The following is a 24,454-nucleotide window of genomic DNA, read 5'->3' as shown; positions in this document are numbered from 1 at the left end:
CTTAATCAAGTAAATCATTCAATTTCATTTGCCAAACCTAATGCCTTAGTGCCTAGTCAATTCAATTGAAGAATGAAGTTTATAAGTTCAGGCCAACACAATAAGTTTCTACCCTTATTCCTAAGTGATAGCAAACAAATCAATCTCATCCCAAGTCCCTTAATCCTCACCAACTTCCATTGTGCAAGAAGAAAGCAAAACACTTGTGTGCACTCAAGAGAATATTGATTCAGAGAAAAGATACATGGAAAAGAAACTTTATTCATATATGAAAATAAGAAGTTTAAACCATAATCAGAACTAAGGTTCACTTCACCCAAAGTACAAAGAGAAACTAGCCAAGCATGGCTAGGGAATTCATAATGCAAACTAAATGAACAAAAACCTGAAAGAAGAGGGCCAAGAAGCCTCCCACAAGCTCCAAGGAACTAAAACTCTAAGTTTTGTTCAAAAAAGTACAAGATCCCTAAAAGAAATAACAAAATCCCTATTTATAGAGTTTCCAGCGGTAATCCACGCATGTGTGGGGTCTCCACCACGCACATGCGTGGGCAAGACGCTCAAAATCGCACAATTCGCAGCATCAGATTTTGCCACCACGCATGTGCGGGGTCTCCACCACGCACATGCGTGGCCAATCTGTCAATTGTCAGCTTTTAAGTCTGTTTACCACGCATGTGCGTGGCCATAACGGCGCACATGCGTGGTCTTCACGTTCCAGCCCCTTCCTCATACAGAACCACCACGCATGTGTGGGGTCTCCACCACGCACATGCGTGGTCTTCACCAGTTTTTTCAGCAGCTTTGTAACTCCCTTTCCCACAATTATCATTGCTCATTACTTTTCCTTCAACCATCATCATTAGCCATCAAGAGTCTATCAAACCTGAAAAGCATCTCAAGAACTCTATGAGAACAACCATGTAACTCCGGAATATATCTCATGAATGAATATTTCATCAATCCCCCATTCAATCCAGCAAACAAAAACCCCCAAAAGCTCATCAACACTCATAATCTCACAAAGTTTCAGTTTAAGTCTGACCAAAAGAATTAACCCCAAACTAAAACTAATAGAAACTAATAAAAAGATTAAGTAAATAGATTAAAAAAAACTAAACTAATGCAAATGAATTTATGAACTAAAAAGGGACTTAACTTGACTAATAACTCAATAAAGGACTAAAAAGGTAAAAGAAAGAAACAAGAAGGACTCGACAAAGATAGAATAAACATCGGGTCATCAGCAACCTAAAAAAGGTTAAACATTCTCTTTACTACTCACTCGAATCTCTCTAAATATAGTTTTGGTTAACTCTATAAGTTAACCATTGTCTTCTCATCTCCATTGTTAATTTGGGCATCATGTATTTTCCATGTTGTGGACTCTCTCTATTCACAGTGCACCAAGACATACAAAATCAGAGAATCACTGTGCTCAGATTCTGGAAGAACAATTGGCGCCATCTATGTGAAAGCTTGTAAACCAATTCCATATATCATGGATGGAACAAGACACAAACAACATGCTCATCAAGATTCACTCCAAAATAGCATCCCCTGGGAATGCCTTAATTAGAATATGCTGAAGCCTTCTCCTCAGGGCAACTTGAAAATCATGTTCCAATACTTGATGAATTCGTCAAACGCATAGAGAAGAGGATTCAAATATTCACAACGTTGAGAAATTTGTTTGCCAGGAGTGAAACAAGAATAACAAGAAACAAAAAGAAGTTGAATGTAGCTATGTAATAATGAACCACAACTTACAATGAGAGGATATCAACTACAAGAAAGTTGATTAGTCTTGGTCAAGAGCCGACACTTAATAGCCAAGAGTTGACGCTACAGCCGATTTAACGTTGACGTCGAGACACTCATGCTAGATGGCCTGAACTAACTAATAGCATTGGTCGTATGATTAACGCTTACTCTTTGTTGTCAATTTAGATTCTGAGGGGGGAGATTTCCCCATGTATGGTTAATCACACTCTATTGGTTCTTATTCCAAAAATTAAGAAAGCTGAGCATGCTGCGCAATTTAGACCAATAAGTTTGTGTAATGTCATCTTTAAGATTGTCACTAAGACAATAGCCAATAGAATCAAACAGATTTTGCTTGATTTAATTTGTGAAAGCCAGAGTGCTTTTGTTCCTGGGCGATTGATAACTGATAATGCACTGATTGCATATGAATGTTTCCATTTTATGAAGAAGAGAATTACTGGCCGCAATGGCACTATGGCGCTTAAATTGGAAATGTCCAAAGCGTATGACCGAATTGAATGGTCTTTTCTTGAATCAGTGTTACAAAAGATGGGTTTCCCGGTGTGTTGGGTTAATCTCATTATGAGTTGTGTGACAACGGTGTCTTTCTCTATTTTATTGAATGGTAACCCTCAGCCGAGCTTTGCTCCTCAGAGAGGGCTTAGACAAGGTGACCCGTTGTCTCCATATTTATTTATCCTTTGTGGCGAGGTATTTTCTGCCATGTTAGAAAAGTCTTTGGCATCTGGTGACATAAGTGGTATTAAAATTAGTCGGCATGCGCCTGTTATATCTCACTTGCTTTTTGCAGACGATAGTGTGCTGTTTGCACGAGCGACAATGGAAGAGGCCCAATGTTTGAAGAACATTCTGGGCGCCTTTGAGCAGGCTTCAGGTCAGAGGATCAATTTTGACAAGTCCAAGCTTTCCGTGAGCCGAAATGTGCATGATACTCGTTTTAATGAGCTTAAAGAGCTGTTGGAAGTAAATGCGGTTGAAAGCTATGACAAGTACTTGGGTCTTCCGACTATCATTGGTAAGTCTAAGACTCAAGTATTTAATTTTGTCAAAGATCGAGTCTGGAAAAAGCTTAAAGGCTGGAAGGAAAAGTTCTTATCGAGGGCAGGCCGGGAGGTTCTTATTAAATATGTGGTTCAGGCCATACCTTCCTATGTCATGTCTTGTTTTATTTTACCCGATGGTTTATGTGCAGATATTGATCATATGATCTCTAAATTTTATTGGGGTAGAGATCCAACTCGCCGGAGTATGCATTGGACAAAGTGGGAGAACCTATGTAAGAGCAAAAAGGAAGGTGATCTAGGCTTCAGAGACTTTAAGGCATTTAACTTGGCCCTTGTGGGAAAGAACTGGTGGCGTATCTATACTCGTCCTGAGAGCTTATTGGCTCGTGTTTTTAAAGTTGTGTACTTTAACAGTTGCACTATGAGGGAGGCAAAGAAGGGGTATCGCCCCAGCTATGCATGGACTAGCATTTTGAAGACTAGTTGGATTTTTTAGCGAGGAGGTATGTGGAAAATTGGAGATGGTACCCAAGTTAACATTTGTTCTGATAATTGGGTGCCCGGAGGAGGGCCTTTGATTTATAGCCAGGGTTTGTTTGATGAGCTAAGCCTCTCAAAGGTGTCTATGCTCATTAACCATGATGGTCATTGTTGGAGGAGAGATTTGATTGAACTTGTATTCAATCCAAGCACAGAAGCTAGCATTCTCTCTATTCCCTTGAGTATGCATGGAGGCAGTGACGTGTTACACTGGCCGGGTACTAGCGATGGTCAATACACATCCAAGGAAGGCTACGGTTTTTTGAGGAAGTTGCTGGCCCGAGATGAAGCTTCTTCATCCACCACAGTTATTCTAGCTCCAAAGTTTTGGAAAAAATTCTGGGCTTCCCGTGCTTTACCTCGCTGCAAGGAGACTTGTTGGAGAGCTATATCGGGTTATTTGTCGTTGAAGGAGCGGTTATTCAGACGTCGCGTTGATGTGGATCCTAGCTGCAGCTTTTGTGCAGCGGAGTTGGAAGATGAGGACCATTTATTTCTGCATTGTCCAGCAGCGAAGCAGGTCTGGTTCGCGTCCCAGCTAGCTGTTCGGGTGGACCTTTTCTCGTCCTTCAAGGAGTTCTGGCTAGCAGCGGTGGAGCTTGATGATGATGATGCGATAGCCACGATTCAGTCCACGGTTTATGCACTATGGGAGGCACGAAACAACATCTGTTTCAAGCAGCGTGAGTTTGTGGTGGCAGGGGTTCTTCGACGTGTGAGCAGCTCGATGGAAGAGGCTATTGTGCATGACCGTGATCGAGGGCCTATGGCAGCCTTGCCCGCGAGGTGGCAGAAACCAGCACCAGGTACCATTAAATGCAACTTTGATGCTTCTTTTCATGATCGGGGTCCTTCTGGTTTGGGGATGGTGGCTCGGAACAGTAATGGGGAGGTAATGGCTGCGGCTTGCTCTTTTCCTATCACTACCCCCTCCCTCCTCTTGGCTGAGGCGATGAGCATGAGATGGACTATGCAATTGGCAATTGATTTAGGATTCCGCCGGGTGTGCTTCGAAACGGACTGTCTACAACTCTTCAACCATTGGCGAGCAAGTCAGGAAGGGCGTTCATATCTGAGTTCGATTATCCATGATTGTCGTTTATTACTTTCTGCTTTTGATTCTGTTAGTGTTTCTTTTGTTAGACGCACGGGCAACACCGTTGCAGATTTTCTAGCTAGGAATGCTGAAACCTATGCTAATTTAGTATGGGTGGAGGAGGTGCTTGTAGCCGCTTTTCATTTGGTTTTTTCTGATGTAATGACTCAATTGCCGGTTGGCGCTTAATAGTATTTCAGATTAATTTTTAAAAAAAATTAGCCAACTTTAAGCCGACGCAACTCACTTAACATTTTGACTGACACAAGTTTATACAAATTAACATCAGTCGTCACATAGGTCAACTCTAAATAACGTCAATTTGGCCAACATTATGTACGATGTAGTAAATCTATAAGAAGAGATCTTCCACGAGCGAAACATATATGCATGGTAATAAAATACTTTGGATTACCATCTAATGTTTTTCACCTTATTAAGATACTCTAATGTAATTTATTTTATATTTTCCTTTATGCAAAAGGCCTAATCTGAAGTCTTTCAAGTTGTCAGAGTCCATGTCTTAGAGCCGAAGTGATTAAAAAACATGAATGATCAAATTGGTCTCTAAAATCGTTTGGACGTCGGCAAGTTTCTCCCTAATTTGAGAAAATATTTCCACAGCACTTGATTTTGTAAAATGTCGGTCAAGTTAGACCATGTAATCAGATAAAACATCGGTCAAGTTAATAACATTTTACGCAATTAGAAAGCATGGAGAGAGATTTTCTTCTTCTATGGACAAACTCGCTAGCATCCAACATTTTCAGATATAAATATGACCATTCACATGATCAAAAATTTGAAATGGTAAAAGTGTCCACTTTGGGTGACACAGATTGAAGTAAGAGGAACATGGATAGGGGTGCACAAAAGCAGTGCAAGAGGCTAGGAAAGAGGGGGACCTTGTGTTTGTGTTAGAACTTATGAAGACAAATGATAATAGGAAAATAATGCATACCCCCCTCCCCATTTCTACTTAATTACACTTGAGAGAAAAATGAATAGAAGATGATGCTGATAACATACTTTTTCTATTTCTTATGATACACTTTCATCAAGTATTGTTGTACTCTTATTTTTTATAATTTGAACTCTTGATATTATATAGAAGAAAATTCAACCACACCACTGCAAGTTTATGAAATACTACTAACAATTTATCATCATTTAAGAGATAGAAAGAAAAACACCTATATAATATTTTTGAGTAAAAAAGCTTAATTAGTACAGCTAGCTACCAATACACCTATTCTCGCCGACTTTCAATATAGAGCTGCTAAATGTTTGTGTCATCAATTCAGATTCAATTTGTTTTATATCCACAATGTACATAGTAAAATTTCCTTGACAGATAAGCAACTCACCACTTTAATGTTTTTTTTCTTCACAAAATTACACAAGAACCACGACAAGAAAAATAACACCCAATTGAGAACTATACCAGCAAAAATAATCATCAAACACTTTTTTATTGTGATTGTAAAGTTTTGTAATTCGGATAAATTTGTAGTGAACCCATTAAATTATGTGCGTCTCACTCCTTATTTGGGGATTCTATTATTCTTTTATGCAATGGCATCACATGGATTTACCTAATTAAAAATGTGTATTAGAAAGTTTATTACCACTTTCAGTATCGACTAATATAATGCTTTCACTCGCAGACAAACGTTTTTTTTAATTAATACTGGACAATTATATTTTGATTGAGATAACGAAGATCTTGTTGCTAGTTTGACAGCAATGCTCTTAGATGGCACCACTCACATGGATTTTTCATTTTGTCGAACACGTACATGGATTTTAAGACTGCAAATTTTAGGATAGATCATCTTAAAAATTAGTTCATGCATCATGCATGAGTCATATATTTTTTACTAATATTTAGTAGGCTCCTTACGTGATAATAATTTGTAGAAAAATTAATTCAATTTATGAACCAATTTTTTCTTAGTTCACTCCGTTCTTTCTTCAACAATTTATCTCTCGATATATATAACTAATAAATTTCTAAGAAGATCATCTTCAATTTTGTTGCAAAGCCGAAGTCTTAACAACTTTCATTGCATAAAAAGATCGTTCTGTAGATCCTGTTGAAACAAGGAATGTCAAAACAAGATGTAACAATATATCAACAAGTGGAAATATTGTTGTTTTTCCAGTTTCAACTAACTTCTGGTAAAACTCAGATAAAATGAAATTTTTTCCTAAATTAAGATCTCGAAAAACATCTGAATGATAATGTCTTAGTTGGAATGACAAATTTCTCTTTTCTAGCTCGGAAAAATCATCTGCATAAAACTTCTCAACAAACTTACAGATTTTCTCATCTGATTTAAATTTTTCCTTAGGATTTAAAGCTGAACTAAGTATGAAAAGTTTCAATGCCACTACATTAAATCTTTTATTTAATTCATATAGTTGCAAATCAATTGCACAATAAAATACATATATCCTATAATGATGTTTGATATCTCCATCTTATTTCTTATTACGACCATTACTCATAAAATAAGAGGTTTTCATGTCAGGAACTTCAACTTGATGAGCATCACAAAATGTTATAACATCTTCTATATAAAAATACCTATAGTCGATGAACATTTCGAAATTCTTGGAGGGGCGGTGGCCCCTGTCTGCCCCTACCTAGATACGCCCCTATGATAAGAATTATCTTAAATTCACTATCACATAAAGTGAGGGACAAAGCTAGAAATTCCAGTTGTCACCCGAAGAGCCCCACTGTTCCTTATATATTCCCAAAGAAAAGACTCCTCGTTTTGCCACAGCCACACATGGTGTGTTTGTTGAATCCAAGTCATGCGGAAGCCATCAAAGTCCATCCTGCCTATTGAATCCAATCCACTCGACATGTATCATTCATTCATGATGAATACCAAATTTACAATCTAATGCGCTATACATACATTACTAGGTCATTTTAGAGTTAAAAAAAAATAGTCGGATAATCTGCCGCAAAGTAGCGTCGACCAAACCCGCTTCACAAACCATAAAGGATGAAGTTGCGTTGTTTTATGAACTGGCATTGGCTTGTTCTGACGCCAATAGAAGATTCAACTCCCACAGATTAAACATAGCGTTGAGGGGCCAATGCTTTTTGAAATAAAAAGTTAGTGTTGGATATGCCTACGCTAAATATAAGTGATCGAATAGGGTCAGCACAACCTTGAGATATTCAGAAGTAACTAGCACAAGAAAGGGGATGAATTGTGTCATATCCAGGGCCGGTCCTGACATTTTGGAGGCACTGGGCAAATAATAAAAATGGACCCTTAATAATTTTTTTAAGGAACATTATCTATTTAAATTATTTAGTAAAGTAGGGTAGTTTTTTGAGAAAAGGCAACGGACGTGTGCTCCAGTCAAAAAACCGTGGCCAAAAATCTAAAAAGGCAACGGTTTCTAAGCTGTTGCATAAAAACTTTAGGCCACACTTTAGGAAGCAACTCAAGACAAAGCTGGAGAGTGGAGCTATAAGGTGCATCTTCTTCGGTTATGATCAGCAGAAGAAAAGGCAACAGTTTCAAAGCTGTTGCATAAAAACTTTAGGCCACACTTTAGAAACCGTAGCCTTTGAGAATTTTTTTTTGAGGCCCCTTCATTTTGGAGGCCCTGGGCTGTGGGCCTGCTTGCACAGGCCCAGGGCCGGCCCTGGTCATATCCAAAATGTTGGTTTTCCAAACGATTGACAATTTCATCTAGTTCTTCAATATCGTTTGGTGCAGCAGATAATCAAGCAAAGTAATAAACAGTTGACACACAAGATTTTTATCCTAGTTCACCCCAGAACGATAGGGCTACATCCAGTCCTTGGTTATACCAAAATTTTACTAATTAATCAAGTATAAAGGATATTCTCCAGAACATCTCCCAACAAGTATTCTCGAGGACTTCTCCAAAAAAGGATTCTCCTGGACTTCTCCCAACAAGTATTCTTCGGGACTTCTCCCAACAAGTATTCGCATAACTTCTCCTTACAAGTATTCTAAGGACTTCTCCTTACAGGATTATACAAAACTTCTCAAGATCGTTTGCTTCTACTGAAATCTCTTCTTTACAAGAGTGATAGTTGAGAAGTTTAAGCTCATGAACTATATAGTATTAAAGATGAGATTTGACTCTAAGAATATACTTTATGTTCTAATACATGAGAGAGCAGGATAAAGGGATTTGACTCTTGGACACGGTTCTCTCCATGTCGAAGCAAACGATGTTGAAAACATAAAAGAATTGTTCAAGCATGAGAACTTGAATGCCATGTCTCCACCATTTGTAAGGAAAAGCAGACTTTTTATCTTAACCCGAAAATGATTTTAAAATTGTTTATCTCGAATTGCTTTTATAAGCATCTCGAGTTAATTTCTCCTCGATACATGCTTCATAAATTCTTGCATTACTTTATCATCTTGCCATTGTATCCACATTATATGTCAAGCTAAGAGATTCATTTTTTGGCCGACCCAAATGACTACTAAGCCTATCATCACCATAGTCAGCCCACAGGTTTCACGACCAAGTGAGCGTCGTATTGGTCAGCCAGGACGACTAAAATGAAGCCTTAACGCATTTAAGTAACTAAAAAAGGAAAGGTAAAGCTAATTGATTCAAAGACCACTCAAGAAAAGTTGTTATCTCATGAACTACTTAACTACTTATAATGACTAAACCAAGGTTAAACACCTTCATCATTGGTCATATCAAACTCTAAATACAGGTTTTGATCATTTCATAACTTAAACATTATTCATTTGCTACATACTATTTTTTTTTGTCTTTGAGATATTCTCTCTGACCTTAAGCTAACTTGAGCGTCAGAGTGTCTTTCAAAGACACCTCTCCCAATGTAGATTCACACTATTCTGCCGTACTCTTCGACTTTATCACCCCAAGCACTGTCATCCACAATTTCTGGAGGCACTTTGGCTGTGAATCATCTCATGAACAATAGTTCAAATGATCACTTACTAGCAATTGTACAATCTCAATATCACATTGACTTATAGACTCTTTCAAGAGCTCATGACCAATCAATGTGGGAATAAACTTTTAAAACATAATTTAATTAAAACATGCAATATCAATAAAATAGACAAGGATGATTTAAAAAGATATTTTGTACCCTTTCATAACTTCAGGAATAACCCCTTTTTGAAAGATTTTAAAATTTAACATGGTTTCCTGAGCGCTGCTCTATTTTTTTTCTTTTTCTTTTACATGGTAAAATTTTGACATCACGGAGTAACTAACATCTACAAAATTAATATGATCAGGTGTTGTAATGGGTTTTATTCATTCACACGCGGACTGGGCGGGCTAGTACAAGCCCATAGACCCGCCCAGTAAGAGTAATACCCTTGAAGTAAGGCATGGGTCCCGGCATGCAGATGTGGGCCTGAGTTTATTTTGTCTTGTTCATCATATTAATGATATATGTATTTGTCTTATTTTATATTGGGATTTGGGTTTTGCATGTAAGGTCCAAATCTATAAATATTCTAGATAAGGATCACTCCCACTATAAAAGGGGGTGTTCTCACCTTGTACTAGGTACCTTTTTGATCATTAATGAGATAATTTCCTTATTCTTACATCATTTATATTCTCTTAGCTCTGTTAGGGTTTATTAAGGGTACTAGTTATCCATTGTTAGTCCTTAGACCCGAACAACACTAATATATATTTCTATCTCATTTTCATCACACACTTAATTTTTTTATTTATTTCTCTCTTCTTTTTCTATTACATTACTTATCATAACTCTTATTTATTTCTCATTTCTTCCTTAATCATTCTCGATCAATGTGAGATTCGAGTGAGTTTTCTCTGTTGTGTAGATAGACTCTGAATGGCAATGTAATTAAATAGTTTTAATTTATTAATCGACTAATATAATAACTGTAGAAATAATAAGCTAGACATCCCATGCGATATATTACCAGTCTATAAGTAGGGATAACAACGGAATCTCAACCCGTGGGGCACGCTCGAGCCCGATTTTACGGGTAAAACCCGATATGATTGAGTTTGGGTTTGAGTTTGGTATTAGTGAAACTCACACTTAAACCCGAACAATATATATGAAATTGCAAAACTACTCTTACATATCATGTTAACAACTTAATTTGTTAACAATTTGATCATATTTGAACATCAAGGTATCATATTTTTTGGCAAAAAAGATATAAAAGGTTTTTTCACAACAAAATAATACAAGTTGCATTTTGTTTTGCAAAAAAACGTTTATACATCAAATTAGGTTAGGACGTGAATTTGAGGCTACAACGGGTTTGGGTAAACCCGAAACCCAACGAGTGTGGGTTTGAGTTTAATATGAGAGTTTGAGTTTGGGATAGGCAAGACCCGGCCTGACTCGATGTCATCCCTATCTATAAGTATACCATATGGATTCTGCAAGTTTTATCACATAAATTTTTAACACTGTCATATAATTTCTCCACATGTGTCCGAATAAGTTTGTCAAGGAAAAAAAGGGAAACGAATCATGAGAGGAAAATGTAGGCTAAAGAAAATATATGTTTAGATAAATTTTTATTCTTTCATAATTAATTTTAGCACTCAGAAGTTACTTACAAGGATTTTTTGTTGTATAAAGCCATATAGGATAAGATATGATAAAAAACTCAATACTATATAACATTTGGTCATACACTCACACTGTATAACCTATCATATTGTTTTAAGTTAATATAATCATATATTTTGTAAAATATTGCATAATGATAGATAATATAATAATGAGGATTGTGTGAGTAGGTGGTGGTGATGGGTAATGGTGGCGACGACGCTGCAACGATAGTGGTGGCAGTGACAGTGGCAGTAGAGGTGACAATGGTGATACTGAGTGGTGGCAACGGTGGAGGTAGGTGGTTGTGGCGGTCTAATAGTGGTGGATTGTGGCAGTAGTTAGTTGTAGTGGTGGTGACAATAGCAATGGAGAGTGGTGGAGGCTGCAGTGGCTGTGGCGGTTCGAGTGGTGGTGGTGGCGGCGGTCGCGGCATGGCGATTGCAATGGTGGCAATGACAGTGACAATGATGGAGGGTGGTGGTGGAGGCGGAGGGGATTAAATATTTTCAAGTAGCTTATACGTCACATTCTTATCATGTCTTATCCATCATTTATAGAGTGGATTGAATAATCCATCATTTTACTGTGTATATATAAGAGTGGATTGATAGATAAAATTATACAATACAACGTTAAAACCAAATAATGCATATATCTACAATGTATTGTATAAGCTTATATTATCATGCATAATACAACGTAACAAACTTCAACCAATCAAATGTATTTGTTTTCATATGTTGTGATGTTCCTGTATATCTCTGTATTATTCTTCTGCCTGTCTTTCGTTTTTTCTTTCCCTTTGCCCCTTTTGGGCTCTCTCTCTCTCTTGTATTGTTTCTGGATGGATGGCACTGTTGGTGCCGTTTCATTTCTTTTTATTTATATATACATATAGCTTATCCAAAAATAAATATGTTGTGATATTGTTTTGTAACACTAAGCATTTTAGATAATAAATAGTCTGACATTAGAATAAAAAAAATTAAAACGTCTGACAAACTTGCAAATCTGGCAAAAATGAAAGTGTTGTCATTTGAAATCTTATGACAAAAAATAAACCCTTAAATTTTAACTTTAACATCAATTAGGAAGAACTTTCAAACATCTAACAGAATTCTGTGTAGATGTCCGGATGTATTCAAATGTTGTATTTGTCCCCTCAAAGTTTTAGTAATCACATGACAATGGCTAATTAGTATGAAACATGAGCTAGAAACGCAAGAATAAAGTACGTGGCAACAAAATATTTGTATTGGGTGAAAAATAAAACGGAGAGCATGGTGATAGTTGATTTTCAATTCTTGCAATTCCTGTTGTACTAACTAGCATTTTTCTTTTTTGATATGTTATTCAATTATTCGTTTTAAATTTAATGTATATAATATTTTCCTTGTTACACATTTTTTTTTTCTGATTTTGTCCCTAGATTCTGATCATACCTTCCCCACTTACATCACAAGAGATATAAACTCTCCACTAAAAAAAGATGAGTTTGTATGTCACCATCGCACCAAATCTAAGTTCAAAGTGAACAGTGTTCTGATGATAAACGTGAGGTTTTAAATAAATGAACATTTTGAAATGCGTTTATAATACTTTAACAAATAAAAAATAGTTTATAATTTGGTTTCCGCTTTTGGTTTGGTCTTTCTAAATACTTTTTTAGCCTAAAGCACAAATGAACCTCCCCCAGCTGGAGACATGAAGGGAAACAGACCCATACTTGATGAGTGTGTGGACACAGGCCTTGTGTCAGATATTGGAATCACGGTCCCCACCTTTACCTTCATACATGCACCTATCTTATGTTGTTACTTGTTACACATTATATTCAATTGTGGCTCCCCTCTACTAGGAGGACAAAAATATTTCTTATCATGTTTTAAAAGTTAAAACTTTATGGGCAATTACAATAATTGGTTGAACCAAACACACCTTTAGAATAATTGGTTAACAACATAGTATATGCTCTTACAAGAGTAACAATACACAATGAAAGGCTAAGAGATAGAGATAGTCTCAATTGCTATGGTCCTATGCATTTTCTTAGTGGGCATGTTTTCTCTTTTTTTCTTAGCCCCTTTTATTTCCCTATTTGAGTCTTCCTAGCTTCAGCCCAATCTCTCATTCATTTTGTCTTATAGCAATGTTATCCCTTTCTTCTTTTAGGCATATGAGACCCTCCTTCTACCGACAATCCAAGAAATCAATGCTTCACTTCGCTCTTATTTCCTATATTTACAAGATATGTTTCCACACTATTATCGCATGTGATCCTCATTCCTTGCAATGGTGAGTTATCTAAGAGTGTTGCACTGTTTGGTGAGTCCTAAAGTGTAAACTAGCCAGACTTAGTTGAACGAACCTTTGTCCAGTACTTCCGTTATAGGTATGCTTTCTTTAGGGGCTTCAAGCCGACCGGCTAAGAGAGTACAATATCAAATTTCAAATCCTTTATCTGCATTTAGTCTAGAGTTCAACATTTGTTGCATTAATTATGCTGATAAAAGTAATTGAATCTAAACATTAGGCAATGAACTCTTAAACGAAAAGGTATGCTGAAAATATTAGGTAAAATCATTCATGTATCTTCATCTAACGTTAAAGTTATTATAATAATTGGTTAATGACAATTTCGTTATCAGTATACTTAAAACTTAATATCATGTACACTTTTGTAACATAAAAGTAAAAACTATACTTCTAATCCAATTTAGAAGTTAATAAATTTAACTAAAATCATTGAGGGCAAAAATAAGTATAAGTCAACAATGGAAATAGCAAAAATCACATGAGGATCCCTCCTCTAATAAATAATAATTCACTCATAGCAAACTATCATAATATATTATGCAACTTGCGGAGGATGATCATCTTCAAAGGCATTATACTTATACTTAAAGGCCTTGTAGGACAATAATGAAGAACGAAATAGAATCCTACTTTACAACCTACAGTTTAACCTCCTCAAACAATTGCTTAGTGTTGAGGTATGTGATTCAATTATTTTATATTTATTGTATAGTAACAAATTAACTTACCTCAATGTTAGAAATCATTTTGAATTTTACAATATGCCATGCCATGAAGGTCGAGACTGGGTTAAAACCCCTTAGAAGCTTCATAACATCACTCACTGAAGAGCATAAATTGTTCTGAGATACTCTATTATGTCTGCACTCTCAAACATTTCTATCCCCGTGTTTGGATCCTCCAAAAAGGGTGCCTGTGAACCATAACCATAAACGTTGACATCATATGCACTAATCAAACACCATCTCATTAAGCTTGTAACAAGTGTGTGTTTGGAAAGGCTTGAAAGAATCACTACATGAATAAATCAGTACCTGGAAATGTCCAGTTCTCTGATATAGTATATGTCGTTTTGAGCTACCCCTAGCACAACTAAAATGAAATATTAAATGTAAGTAACAAGAAAAAACACAACTTAAGTATGCATTATAAATTTATAATGCACCAATCAAGACTAAGACAAGGAGTGAACTTCAACAGAAAAGTGATATATAAAGAAAAAACTATTTACAGGGATATACAGAAAGAAAAAAACAATAAACTTTACCGGAATATTCAGCTGTATACTGCATTAACCTTCACTTTTGGATGACAGAATATTCAGTGGTTATAGTTACCAGATTTTTTTTGTCAAAAAGGGGATTTCTGGCTTCCTTTAAAAAATTTAGTTAAAAATATTATTTTAATCTGACCCGACCAACCGACCTGAACCAACCAAGTCAGTTTCAGGATGGTTCAGTTCGAGTTCCTTGTTAAAAAATTGAGCAACCCGAACCAACCTAATCCCCAATTTTATTGGTTTGGATTTTAAAACACCTCAAACTTGAACCAACCTGGCCGGTTAGACCCCTAGTTATAGTCATAAACCATTCATTTTTTTCTATTGGTCATCAAATCTAACAGCTGGCAGCTCAGAAAATATGGATTGTACCTGTAAAGGATGTGCGGAAGCTCCAATTCGACTAGTACTTCACGTACAAGTTTGCAGAAAGGAGACCCCTGATGGAAGAAAACATTTCAAATTAAAAATTCTCTAGCCGCTGATAATGGTTACATTATTATCATGCATGCCAATTTATAATTTAGAGATAGCAGTCCTGAGTTCATTAAACATTAGGATGCATGGTTTGCATGTTATCCACCAACCTCATATGCCCATAACTTAAGAGGCTGTGGAGGTAACTTTGCTGGAGTATAAGTTGTCCCCTGGAAACAGAAATTTGAATACTTATTAGTGAAATCTCAATGACAACCAAAAATGAAATTCATATATATTACTTTCGCATTTTGCTAGTAATTCCTTCACTAATTGTGAAGAAAGGATTATTTCTCAATAAAAAATGGGTGTTTGAATAAATAACTTAATTAAGCACTGATTCATAAGCTAATTTGATTATTTGAGAAACTTACTGAAATAAACTAAAAAAATGTTACAGATAAGCATAAGCTCTTATTTATAAGCTAATCTGAGCAGCTTATAAAAATAAGCTCAAAACATCTTATAGGTATCTCATAAGCTATTTACAGAAGTTCTTCCAAATACTTGTATAAGTGCTTACAGCTTATGCTACAAAGCAAGCTCAAACAAGTTCTTCTGAACTGGGCCATAGTTAAACACCCCACTTGAGAAAGGTGATATTACCTTTGTAATACGACTAAGCATTGCAAGACCACAAGTCAGATTCTGCAGAAAAAAATATAGCGTTTAAATACTAACATCAATGATACAATTCAAGTTTCTGGAGGTGGTGTCAGTTTCTAACCGTTAAAAATCCAAGTGACAAAGTAAAAGGCACACTTCCATCACCTGCAGAATAGCTAATGATTAGTAAACACTCAACAATAGGATATTTTTTGGGTAAAGCATGCAAAATTAGTATTAGCCTAGAACCTTGCAGTAAAACTAATGATCTTAAAAGTTAAGGTGCTTAATCATGTATATGCTGCAATGTCAGTAGATGGTTTCAGAGGTATGTAAAATAAGGACTTGTCTATAGCTTTTATTTTTTAATGCTTGAGTAAATTATATTGCTCTTGAAGGAAGATACTTAGTTTTCATCATATTTGAAAAATTGCACCCCCAATTTTAAAGATTGAAAATGCAATGAGAAAGACTATGAAACATAAGAATGAAAAAGAAAAGGGTACATAAGAAACAAACCATATTTGCCAACCAAATACCGAATTATATCATCTGATTCATACATTGAAACGCCAGTGTTTGGGTCAACCTGTAACCAAGAAAATCAGAAAGTTGTTCTTACTCAGAGACACTAAGCGATTAACATGAGGCGTGAAAAGGCAAGTGATGATAGATAAATAGATAACTAGTAAAATAATTGCAAGGCAAAGCTTTCAGAAGCAACTTCATAAAAGAGGAAAATTATACTGCACCTTTAGACGGTTCTTTTGGTGCTGTTTTATTTGAGCCAGTACACAATGTCAAAAGATTTGTATATGAATAGAACAAAAATACAAGTTTATAGAGGAATAATTCCACATTCTATCTCTCTCAGATATAACTATTTGAATGCAGATTCTTTTCTTTCCAGGAGTATCTGATAGCAGCATCTCATTATAGGCTACACTTTTCTTTAAAACTCAAACCTTTTTAGCCAATTAGCAAGAGTTGATGTTATAAGATGCCAGAAGGATTCATGAACTGCAGAATAGTTTTTGCAAGAATTTCACTGTAGTAGTTTAGGATACTTCCCATAATTTTCAAAATGTCCCAAAAATCGTAATAAAAGACTACCAATTTTGTTTCGCTGGTAGTTTTTAAGGACTCAATCATACCATGTAAGGGAACTGCTGTTTACCACCCATCTCAAGAACCTTCGCACGGAAATTTGGTCCGTTTCTTGGACAAGGATAGAAAAGAACGTCAAGGTCCAAAATAGCAACAATTTCTCTAACCTGTGTAAAGACAAAATATTAGTCCCCAAAATATAAAAAAAGAATGGCTGCTAATATAATAACAGAAGAATGACAACAGTAGACAATCAATGATGGAGATTTTGAAGGTCTAACTTTGTTATTAAGCCTAATATTCTCCCCAATATATAAAAGGAAAGGAAACAGCAGTTAATCCTGATACTGGATAGCAGGATTAGAGTTTATCCTGGCCTGTTCTGGTGAAAAGTCATGTCTGATATTCTAACTCAAATTCCTAAAATAAAAAGATTAGCATAATGGAAGTTGACTTGCATACTTTAAGAGTTTATTCCTGTCATGGTAAAAATCCATTTTGGTAACTTACATTTCGCACGTGAACATAGATATGAAACACAAATTCTTGAAAAATATATGCTGGCAGAAAGTATCTAGAAAAAAAATTAAATGCATACCTTTCGACAAAATGGACAGCTGCACACGATCCATGACAGCACATATGTAAAAAAACAAAACATCATACCAAATTAGGTTATTCCATAATCCTTAGAGTGGCATGTAAAATTCCAATGATTAATGTAAAGGTACAAAGCAAATTTAAAAGCTAGTTATCCATCTTTGCTTTGGAAGAAGAAGGATTCAAGAAGTATTTAGTCAAGGAATTTTAAAATATTGACACAGAATTATTGATTACCTCTCAAACTCATATATCTCAATAGGCTTCTCAGGGCGAGGGCCTACCTTTGATGTTTCTTTTACCATAGAGCCTGAAAACCATATTCCTTATGTCAATTGTCAACAGGAGAAAAAGGAACTAGATGATTAATTAAAATATAAATAAACAAAAAACATGACTTGTTGAGCGTATTTGTTATGAGATAAGTATTTTCAGAACATCACAGAAAATATAGGAATGTTCAACTGGAAAACTGCAAATACTCTATCACACAACATACACATACTATATATATAAGGCAGTTCAAGAGATCTTTCTTTGGAAGCCTTTCATGCACAGACAACAAGTATTTTTGTAGAAATTTTCCATGGAAAAATCTACCAAAAGACAAAATAGTAAGCCACATTGTTACTAATATAATATAAATCATTTATGTCACCCAATATCTTGAACTTTCAAGATAACTAGTTCATGACATGTTATCAGAGTCTCTGTAGATGGACCTACGCATCGTCGACGCATGAACCAATTGGGCCAGTAACGAAGGTTGCGCTATGGTTTCCCAACAGATTAAGGGCAATGGGCTCTTGCATAAGGGGGCGTGTGATAAGAACCAGCCAAAAAGAAGAACAGATCTGCTATTATTCAAGAATATCAAATGAACTATAACGGTTGCTAAGTGATTCAAGAGTCCCAGCACCTGTCCCTACTTCCTAATTACTAAATGATCCCAAAGATGATCATCGTCCTAAACTCTCTTATTTATAATATTCCATCCCGGACAACTAACTAACTCTCTCAACTTACTAGCGAATTAGGGGACCTATAAAACCATTCATGTGTCTTCACCCAACAACTTAAGCATTTAAGATAGTTGGTTCATGACACAAATAATTTATAATCATTGAAAGTTTGGCATACAACTTTCTATGTTTCCACCTTCTAAGTCACAGTTGCAAGTCAACCAGATATCTATGAGTATTTGAGAATTGGAAAAATAAATCTAGCATGCAACCATGAGCATTAAACATAATAGACAGTAGATGCTACCATTAACTTCCAAAGCGTATTCATTCGGTGGAATTTCATCCTTAGAAACAAATGAAAAAGAGTACCTGGCATTGCACAACAAAAGCACAAAAAATTAGAATCTGGTCTGCCAGTCTCTTCAAGATTTTCAACTATTACATGGTCCTTTTAGGAAAACCTCAACACAACTAAAAAAGAATATGCACATAATGGAAAGCATATGAAATATAACATCTAATAATCATCTTTAATGGGAAGCCAATCCAAACTAAGTCTCTCACAGTATCATGATCCTTCTAGCAAAAAAGTCATAATATCAGGCCAGATCCCTCTTTTTTTTCGTCTAGGACTACAGATATCTTTCACGGAAAATATTCATTTGCGAGTTGGGAATATTCATTGATCTCTAGTCTACATATGCCTCAAGTAGTACATGAATCAACCATATTGAAACAGCAATAACATCAAATATTAAATATGTAAACATTAAGCCAATAATACCACCAGTCTACCTAGATACTTCAACTCACAACCTCTGCTCAATCTAACCAGGACAAAATGTCAAAAACATATTATCAGTAAACATGCTCTCATTTTGTACCCCAAAACTTAAAACGACAAGGAATTCAATCTGATACATGTAAAAGAATATAAACAACTGAAGAAAGAGTCAACCTTTGAGTTTCTGATCTCAAAGACCACAAAAGCGTTAGAATTTAGGTATGTTGGTGGTAAAAACTGAAGGAAAAAAATACCAACATACAAACCAATATGGAGAGAGGAGAATTTGGTTGTTACCCAGAAACGAAAACTCCAGTAGCAAAGCGAAAGACCAAGGGAAGTACAGCTTTAAACACCTCACCGGTTTGGCCAGAGCTTACTGTAAAGGGTTTGGGCTCAGGGGCCTTGAAATCGACGGGAGCAGCAAATGACACTGATGATGATGAAGATGAAGATGAAGATGAAGATGAAGATGAAGCATCTGAAATTGGTTCTTGTTGGGTGGAAGTGGAAGAGGTTTCTGACATGGCTCTAATGCACACTTTGCTTCTGGGTAATCTTCTTCTGGGCAATGAAATTGGTCTGTGAACTGAGAAATGGGAGAGACTCAGAGTTCCTCCTGCTGCCATAGCCATGATGAGTTTGGAAGATGGAGAGGTTCTTCCAACCTTGCAGCACTGTTATTGGGAGTTTGAACTTTGAACTGGTTGGTGTGTGTGAATTGGTGTTCTGGTTTTGTTTTGGAAAATGTCAAATGCTTTGATGGTAATGTGTTGGCCAATTGTATTGTATAGAGTGACAGGTACTTCACTATTGGTGATTTGGTACTGCATCTGAGTTGGCTGAATACCAAACACTCAAATTGAATAATATCAAATTTGAAGGGTCCATAAAAGATTAACCAAAGTACATAATGTGATATTTGATATTTCTTCCCCATTTGTCTTTAGCCTCATGTGACCAACGTGTTCCAGATTACATAGGTAGCGTTTGGTGACAGAACGGAACAGGATAAAAAAGAACGAAACATGACAGAATAGGATGGAACAGGACAATAATGTAATTAGAAGCAGTGTAATTAAACTCGATTCAGTGACTCACTCGGTTGATATACCGGTTCAATGGGTCAATGGTTCAACCGCTGAGTCACTAGTTCAGCTTGTTAAACCGAAAATACATATATCAAATAATATATAACTAGTACACATACATATTATACTTATTGTGATAATGGTTGACATAAATTCTTTCTTTTGCAGGTCATGTGTTCGAATTCAAAGGGCACAAATTCCTCTTGTTTTTTTCACCTGTGAAAGTTTTAATTTTTATATTGGGCAGCTTTTATAACGTATTGGGCAGCAGCTTAAGCCCATTTAAGACCAAAATATTTATTAAAATTAATAGTTTAATTTTAGGCTTTGCAAAGTAAAGCCCAAATAACTCAAACTCTAATATATCATTTTCCTCATATTTCATTTTGGAGTTACACCTGCATCCCTCTTTTATCCTCTACCCACCATTTCTTTTTTCATTTTTCTTGTACCGGCGACTAGATCTATCATCTATGTTGTGAGACTAGTGAGATACCACACGGCTGAGAGACTGGAATCTTGGGCTATTTCAAATTTTCAATCATCTGCATTTCTTCTCCATTCATCCATTAATCCACCCCATTGCATGTTCAGAACCTTATCTTTGATTCTTTTCTAGATGAGTGAAGCTCATCTCTTTCTTTGAAATGGCAAAACTCAGCCGGTTCAAGCTACCGATTTTTCACGAAACCGACCGGTTCGTTGCAATTCATACCGATTCTCGCCAGGTTGAATGCATGGCCGATCCAATATTTGACTCGAATAACTTACCCATCTGTTTTTCGGTCGGACTGACCCAACCGGTTGGTCCGAGCTGAATCTAATAACACTAATTAGAAGTATGTAAAGACATTTTATACATTTATTGGGAGAAATCTACCCATTTAACGTTATCTTAGAGTCTTAGAAGAACCTCTTATGGGATACCCGTTGTTGGGATACCTTGGGGAAAAAAACTCTTATGCATGAGTGATATGAAATTTATGTATTAGTGACTTAAGTACTAGTGACGACTAGTGACGATTACAAATTTCGTCATAAAATACTCATAGTGACGATATTTTAAGCTTTTAATGACGAAAATGCTTATCACTGAAAGCATTATTTCTTGTAGTGAGATTAATAAGTTAGAATAACTTCGTAAGTAAACTTTTGATGGAAAAGTTGAATTTGGTTTTTCCAAAAACAAACGTGTTAAAAGAATTGTAAAATCTTGTGGGGCAGTTAACCCCAACATGCTGTGAATGGATCCGTCCTTGCCTACATCAACCCTTAAATTCTGAATACTCCAACTAGAACCACGCAAGGGGAATTGATTCTTACTTGTCCTTAAACTAATAATGAAGGAGATACAATCAAGAGGGGCTACCATAAAGCTAAAAAGGAAGTGAAACATACTAGACCAAACATTAACACTCTCAGTTCTTCCACAACAATACCTAAAAGAATTTGGAACACCATTTGGGGTTTACCTATATCACAGAAGATAAAACGCTTTCTCTGAAAAGTGAGTCACATGTTATCCCTGTTCGAGAGAACCTTTCGAGGAAAAGAATCACTTTGAGCCCGGCCCACTGTGTCCACTGAGCCTAAAACTATTGAACATGCCTTACTACTATAGTTGTTTATCTTTAACGTCGGTGGGAATTAATAGTGATGTTTTGGGTTAGATTGGCAATGGGGATGGGGGAGGATCAGCGGTATATATTGGATCAGATTTGATTTTCAAAACCGAACCAATCCAATTAAAAAACACTGCAAATATATAGAATTTCATTTATACATATACTAGTCTATTAGTGTATATGAATATATAGTGATATATGAATATCGCATGTGCTGTGCCAGCTGGTATGCCAGCTGGATAACAGTTTGTTAGAGTAGTCAGTTAGTTAGTTGCTGAGCTGTCATTCTGTTATGAGTCAGTTATGATTCAGTTGAGTCTAGAAAGCTTGCTTAGTAAGCTACTCTCTTCTCTATATAAGGAGAACACCTCTATGTACTGTTTACCAATTATCAATCAAAGTCATTCAGTTTTTCCCTTTTCTCTGTTGTTTCTGTTAACATAGTCATACTTATATTTCTGATCATATACATGTACTGATGTACTTATCAATGCTATATTCAGTTAAAAAAATGTTATATTAATGCAATAAATTTTTTATCATTGTATTTGTAATATATTACATATTTTTAAGATTTATATATTACTACCTTAAATGAAAATCTTAAACAAAAACTGAACAATATCTAATCCAATCCAAACTGTTATATATTAGATCCCATCAAATTTGAATTTATAGATAAATTCATTGGATGATAAACTAATGAAACTTGTGAGATTGGATCGGATGACTTTTTTCTTTCAATTCAATGTAATTCATGAACACCTATACTACAAATGCTTATGTATAGAGTGCAATTGTAGTGGAGCACCGTAGCAAGTGTAAATATATCGGGACTGCAACTTGAATTCATTCATTCAGCGCACAGAAAAGCAAATAATGGAAAAGAAAAAAGAATTAAACAAAACTTGGACTTAAATATAATGGTGCGAATTTTGTATGGTCTTAAGTTTCTCGCAACAAATTCTTCTTCCTTCCACATGGTTAAGGAATTGAATTTTTAACTAAATGCTTAAAAACTGAGCAAATCTAGACTTGTTGGTGAAATAGTGTGATTTTGTATACTCGTTTTTTTAAGGAATTTTGTATACTCAATTAGAGTTCCAGATTTAAATCTTCAGAATACCATAATTTTATGATGCATCAAGTATCAACAGCTTCTAAAATTAAGATTCACATGGCGGATATGCAATATATTCATAGTAAAAATCACAGAAATAAATAATATTATTACAAAAATCACAGAAATAAATAAAATTCAACACCTATATTTCCATTCTTCTTCCCTCTTGAACAAGAGCTTGTCGTGCCATGAGGAGTTTGGTTGGAACTAAAGGAGCATCAAACACTGCACAATCTATCCAATCCTTCAAGAGCTTCTCATGTCCCCAAATATCAGGAATCCAAACCCTCCCAGCCACTTCAACTCTATGCCTCTTCAACCTCTCACGTCCACTACTGCACTCTGTAGTTGCCTCAACATCACTGAAATGGGTTTTTAAGGCAGATGCATCATCTTTTTCTTGTCGTTCTTTCTCTGTGGTGGTGTTGTCTTTGGGTTGGTGCAGTTCCAATGGTTGATGAGGAATCTGATCAGCAGAGGATTGGTGGTGAGCCATTGATGATGGGGGTTTCTTTTCTTTCATGCAGATGAGAGGTGGAGCATGTAGAAGAGTGATCAAGTTGTATTGTTGTTGTTTCTGTGTGCTGTGGATTGCTTCTCTGTCACAATCTTTTCTGTGGAAAGCAAGATTTGGTGTGTGGTATTCTGTGGGTGAATACGGCAGAGGAAATGGGTGGGAAATTAGTTCACACGTCACCCACAAAAAAGTTTCTTCCTTTTTTTTTTCTTTTTTTTTCCCAACCTTCATATATTCTCACTAACTATCACTTTCATTTCGTTTCATTTATTTTTCTTTCTTCACTTCCTATTTCTCTCTAAAGTGAGGTGGATGAAGTGTGAATAATGCATTTGCTTAATTTTTTAGAGTATTAGATTCATTTACACTAAAAATTCTCTTCTATCATATTTTCGGTCACCTTCTCTCTATATTTCTCTTTTATTCTTATTTATCATCTAACATATATGTCATTTTTCTCTTATTTCTTTATTACCTTATCGGTGCTTGTTATGGTAGCTTAAACCAGATCAAGGTATGGTACCTAAAATGATGTGTATCAATAATAGACATGTTCTAATTGAATCACAAAAATGATGCGTACAAATAAAAAAACATGCTCTAAATTTTAAATGTTAATATTCTTATTATTATTTGTAAAGTTTTTTTTTTATAAGCACATTATTTGCAAAGTAATCCTCCAGACAGTTCACAACCCTTTTTCTCCCCTGTATTGCCAAAAATCTGTTTCAAAACAAAGGTGTTGGGTACAATCATTCACGGTCACGATCTCCAGATGTCGTCCTCTCTATCATCAATAAACCTTGACGGTTAAAACTCTATTATTTCACATGATAATAATCTACTAAATCACTTAATGCGGGTATCATACCCAAAATAATTTTTAGGTACCACAGAATTCACCTTATCTTATTAGGTATAGTTGT

The 24,454-nt window shown here is 35.7% G+C and overlaps 2 protein-coding genes across 2 annotated transcripts; both read right to left on the bottom strand.

Moving 5' to 3' along the window:
* Positions 1-13,851: 13,851 nt before the first annotated feature.
* On the bottom strand, positions 13,852-19,947 carry LOC130717459 (uncharacterized). The gene is made up of 12 exons (XM_057567689.1): positions 19,470-19,947; positions 18,693-18,757; positions 17,661-17,733; positions 17,422-17,440; positions 16,871-16,990; positions 16,236-16,305; positions 15,838-15,881; positions 15,717-15,758; positions 15,221-15,280; positions 15,006-15,073; positions 14,389-14,446; positions 13,852-14,267 (listed from the first exon to the last, which is right to left on the bottom strand). The coding sequence occupies exons 1-12, from the start codon at positions 19,805-19,807 to the stop codon at positions 14,175-14,177; spliced, it is 1,050 nt and encodes a 349-aa protein (XP_057423672.1). The 5' UTR covers positions 19,808-19,947; the 3' UTR covers positions 13,852-14,174.
* A 3,042-nt stretch (positions 19,948-22,989) lies between these two features.
* LOC130718472 (protein BIC1) lies at positions 22,990-23,727 on the bottom strand. The gene has a single exon (XM_057569070.1). The coding sequence runs from the start codon at positions 23,532-23,534 to the stop codon at positions 23,154-23,156; it is 381 nt and encodes a 126-aa protein (XP_057425053.1). The 5' UTR covers positions 23,535-23,727; the 3' UTR covers positions 22,990-23,153.
* Between the last annotated feature and the right edge of the window lie 727 nt (positions 23,728-24,454).

This window comes from Lotus japonicus, chromosome 5 (genome assembly GCF_012489685.1).
Source record: "Lotus japonicus ecotype B-129 chromosome 5, LjGifu_v1.2".
NCBI lineage: Eukaryota > Viridiplantae > Streptophyta > Magnoliopsida > Fabales > Fabaceae > Lotus > Lotus japonicus.
Note: the sequence above shows the minus strand (reverse complement) of the source record. Positions and strands in the feature narration are given on the sequence as shown.

Excerpts from the sequence above, each read along its gene's own strand:
- LOC130718472 (XM_057569070.1), bottom strand. The coding sequence starts at position 23,534 with ATGAAAGAAAAGAAACCCCCATCATCAATGGCTCACCACCAATCCTCT.
- LOC130717459 (XM_057567689.1), bottom strand. The coding sequence starts at position 19,807 with ATGGCTATGGCAGCAGGAGGAACTCTGAGTCTCTCCCATTTCTCAGTT. Across the intron at positions 18,758-19,469 it reads ACTGGAGTTTTCGTTTCTGG|GTACTCTTTTTCATTTGTTT; the intron begins GTAACAACCAAA and ends GTGCAATGCCAG. Across the intron at positions 14,268-14,388 it reads AGAGAACTGGACATTTCCAG|GCACCCTTTTTGGAGGATCC; the intron begins GTACTGATTTAT and ends TATGGTTCACAG.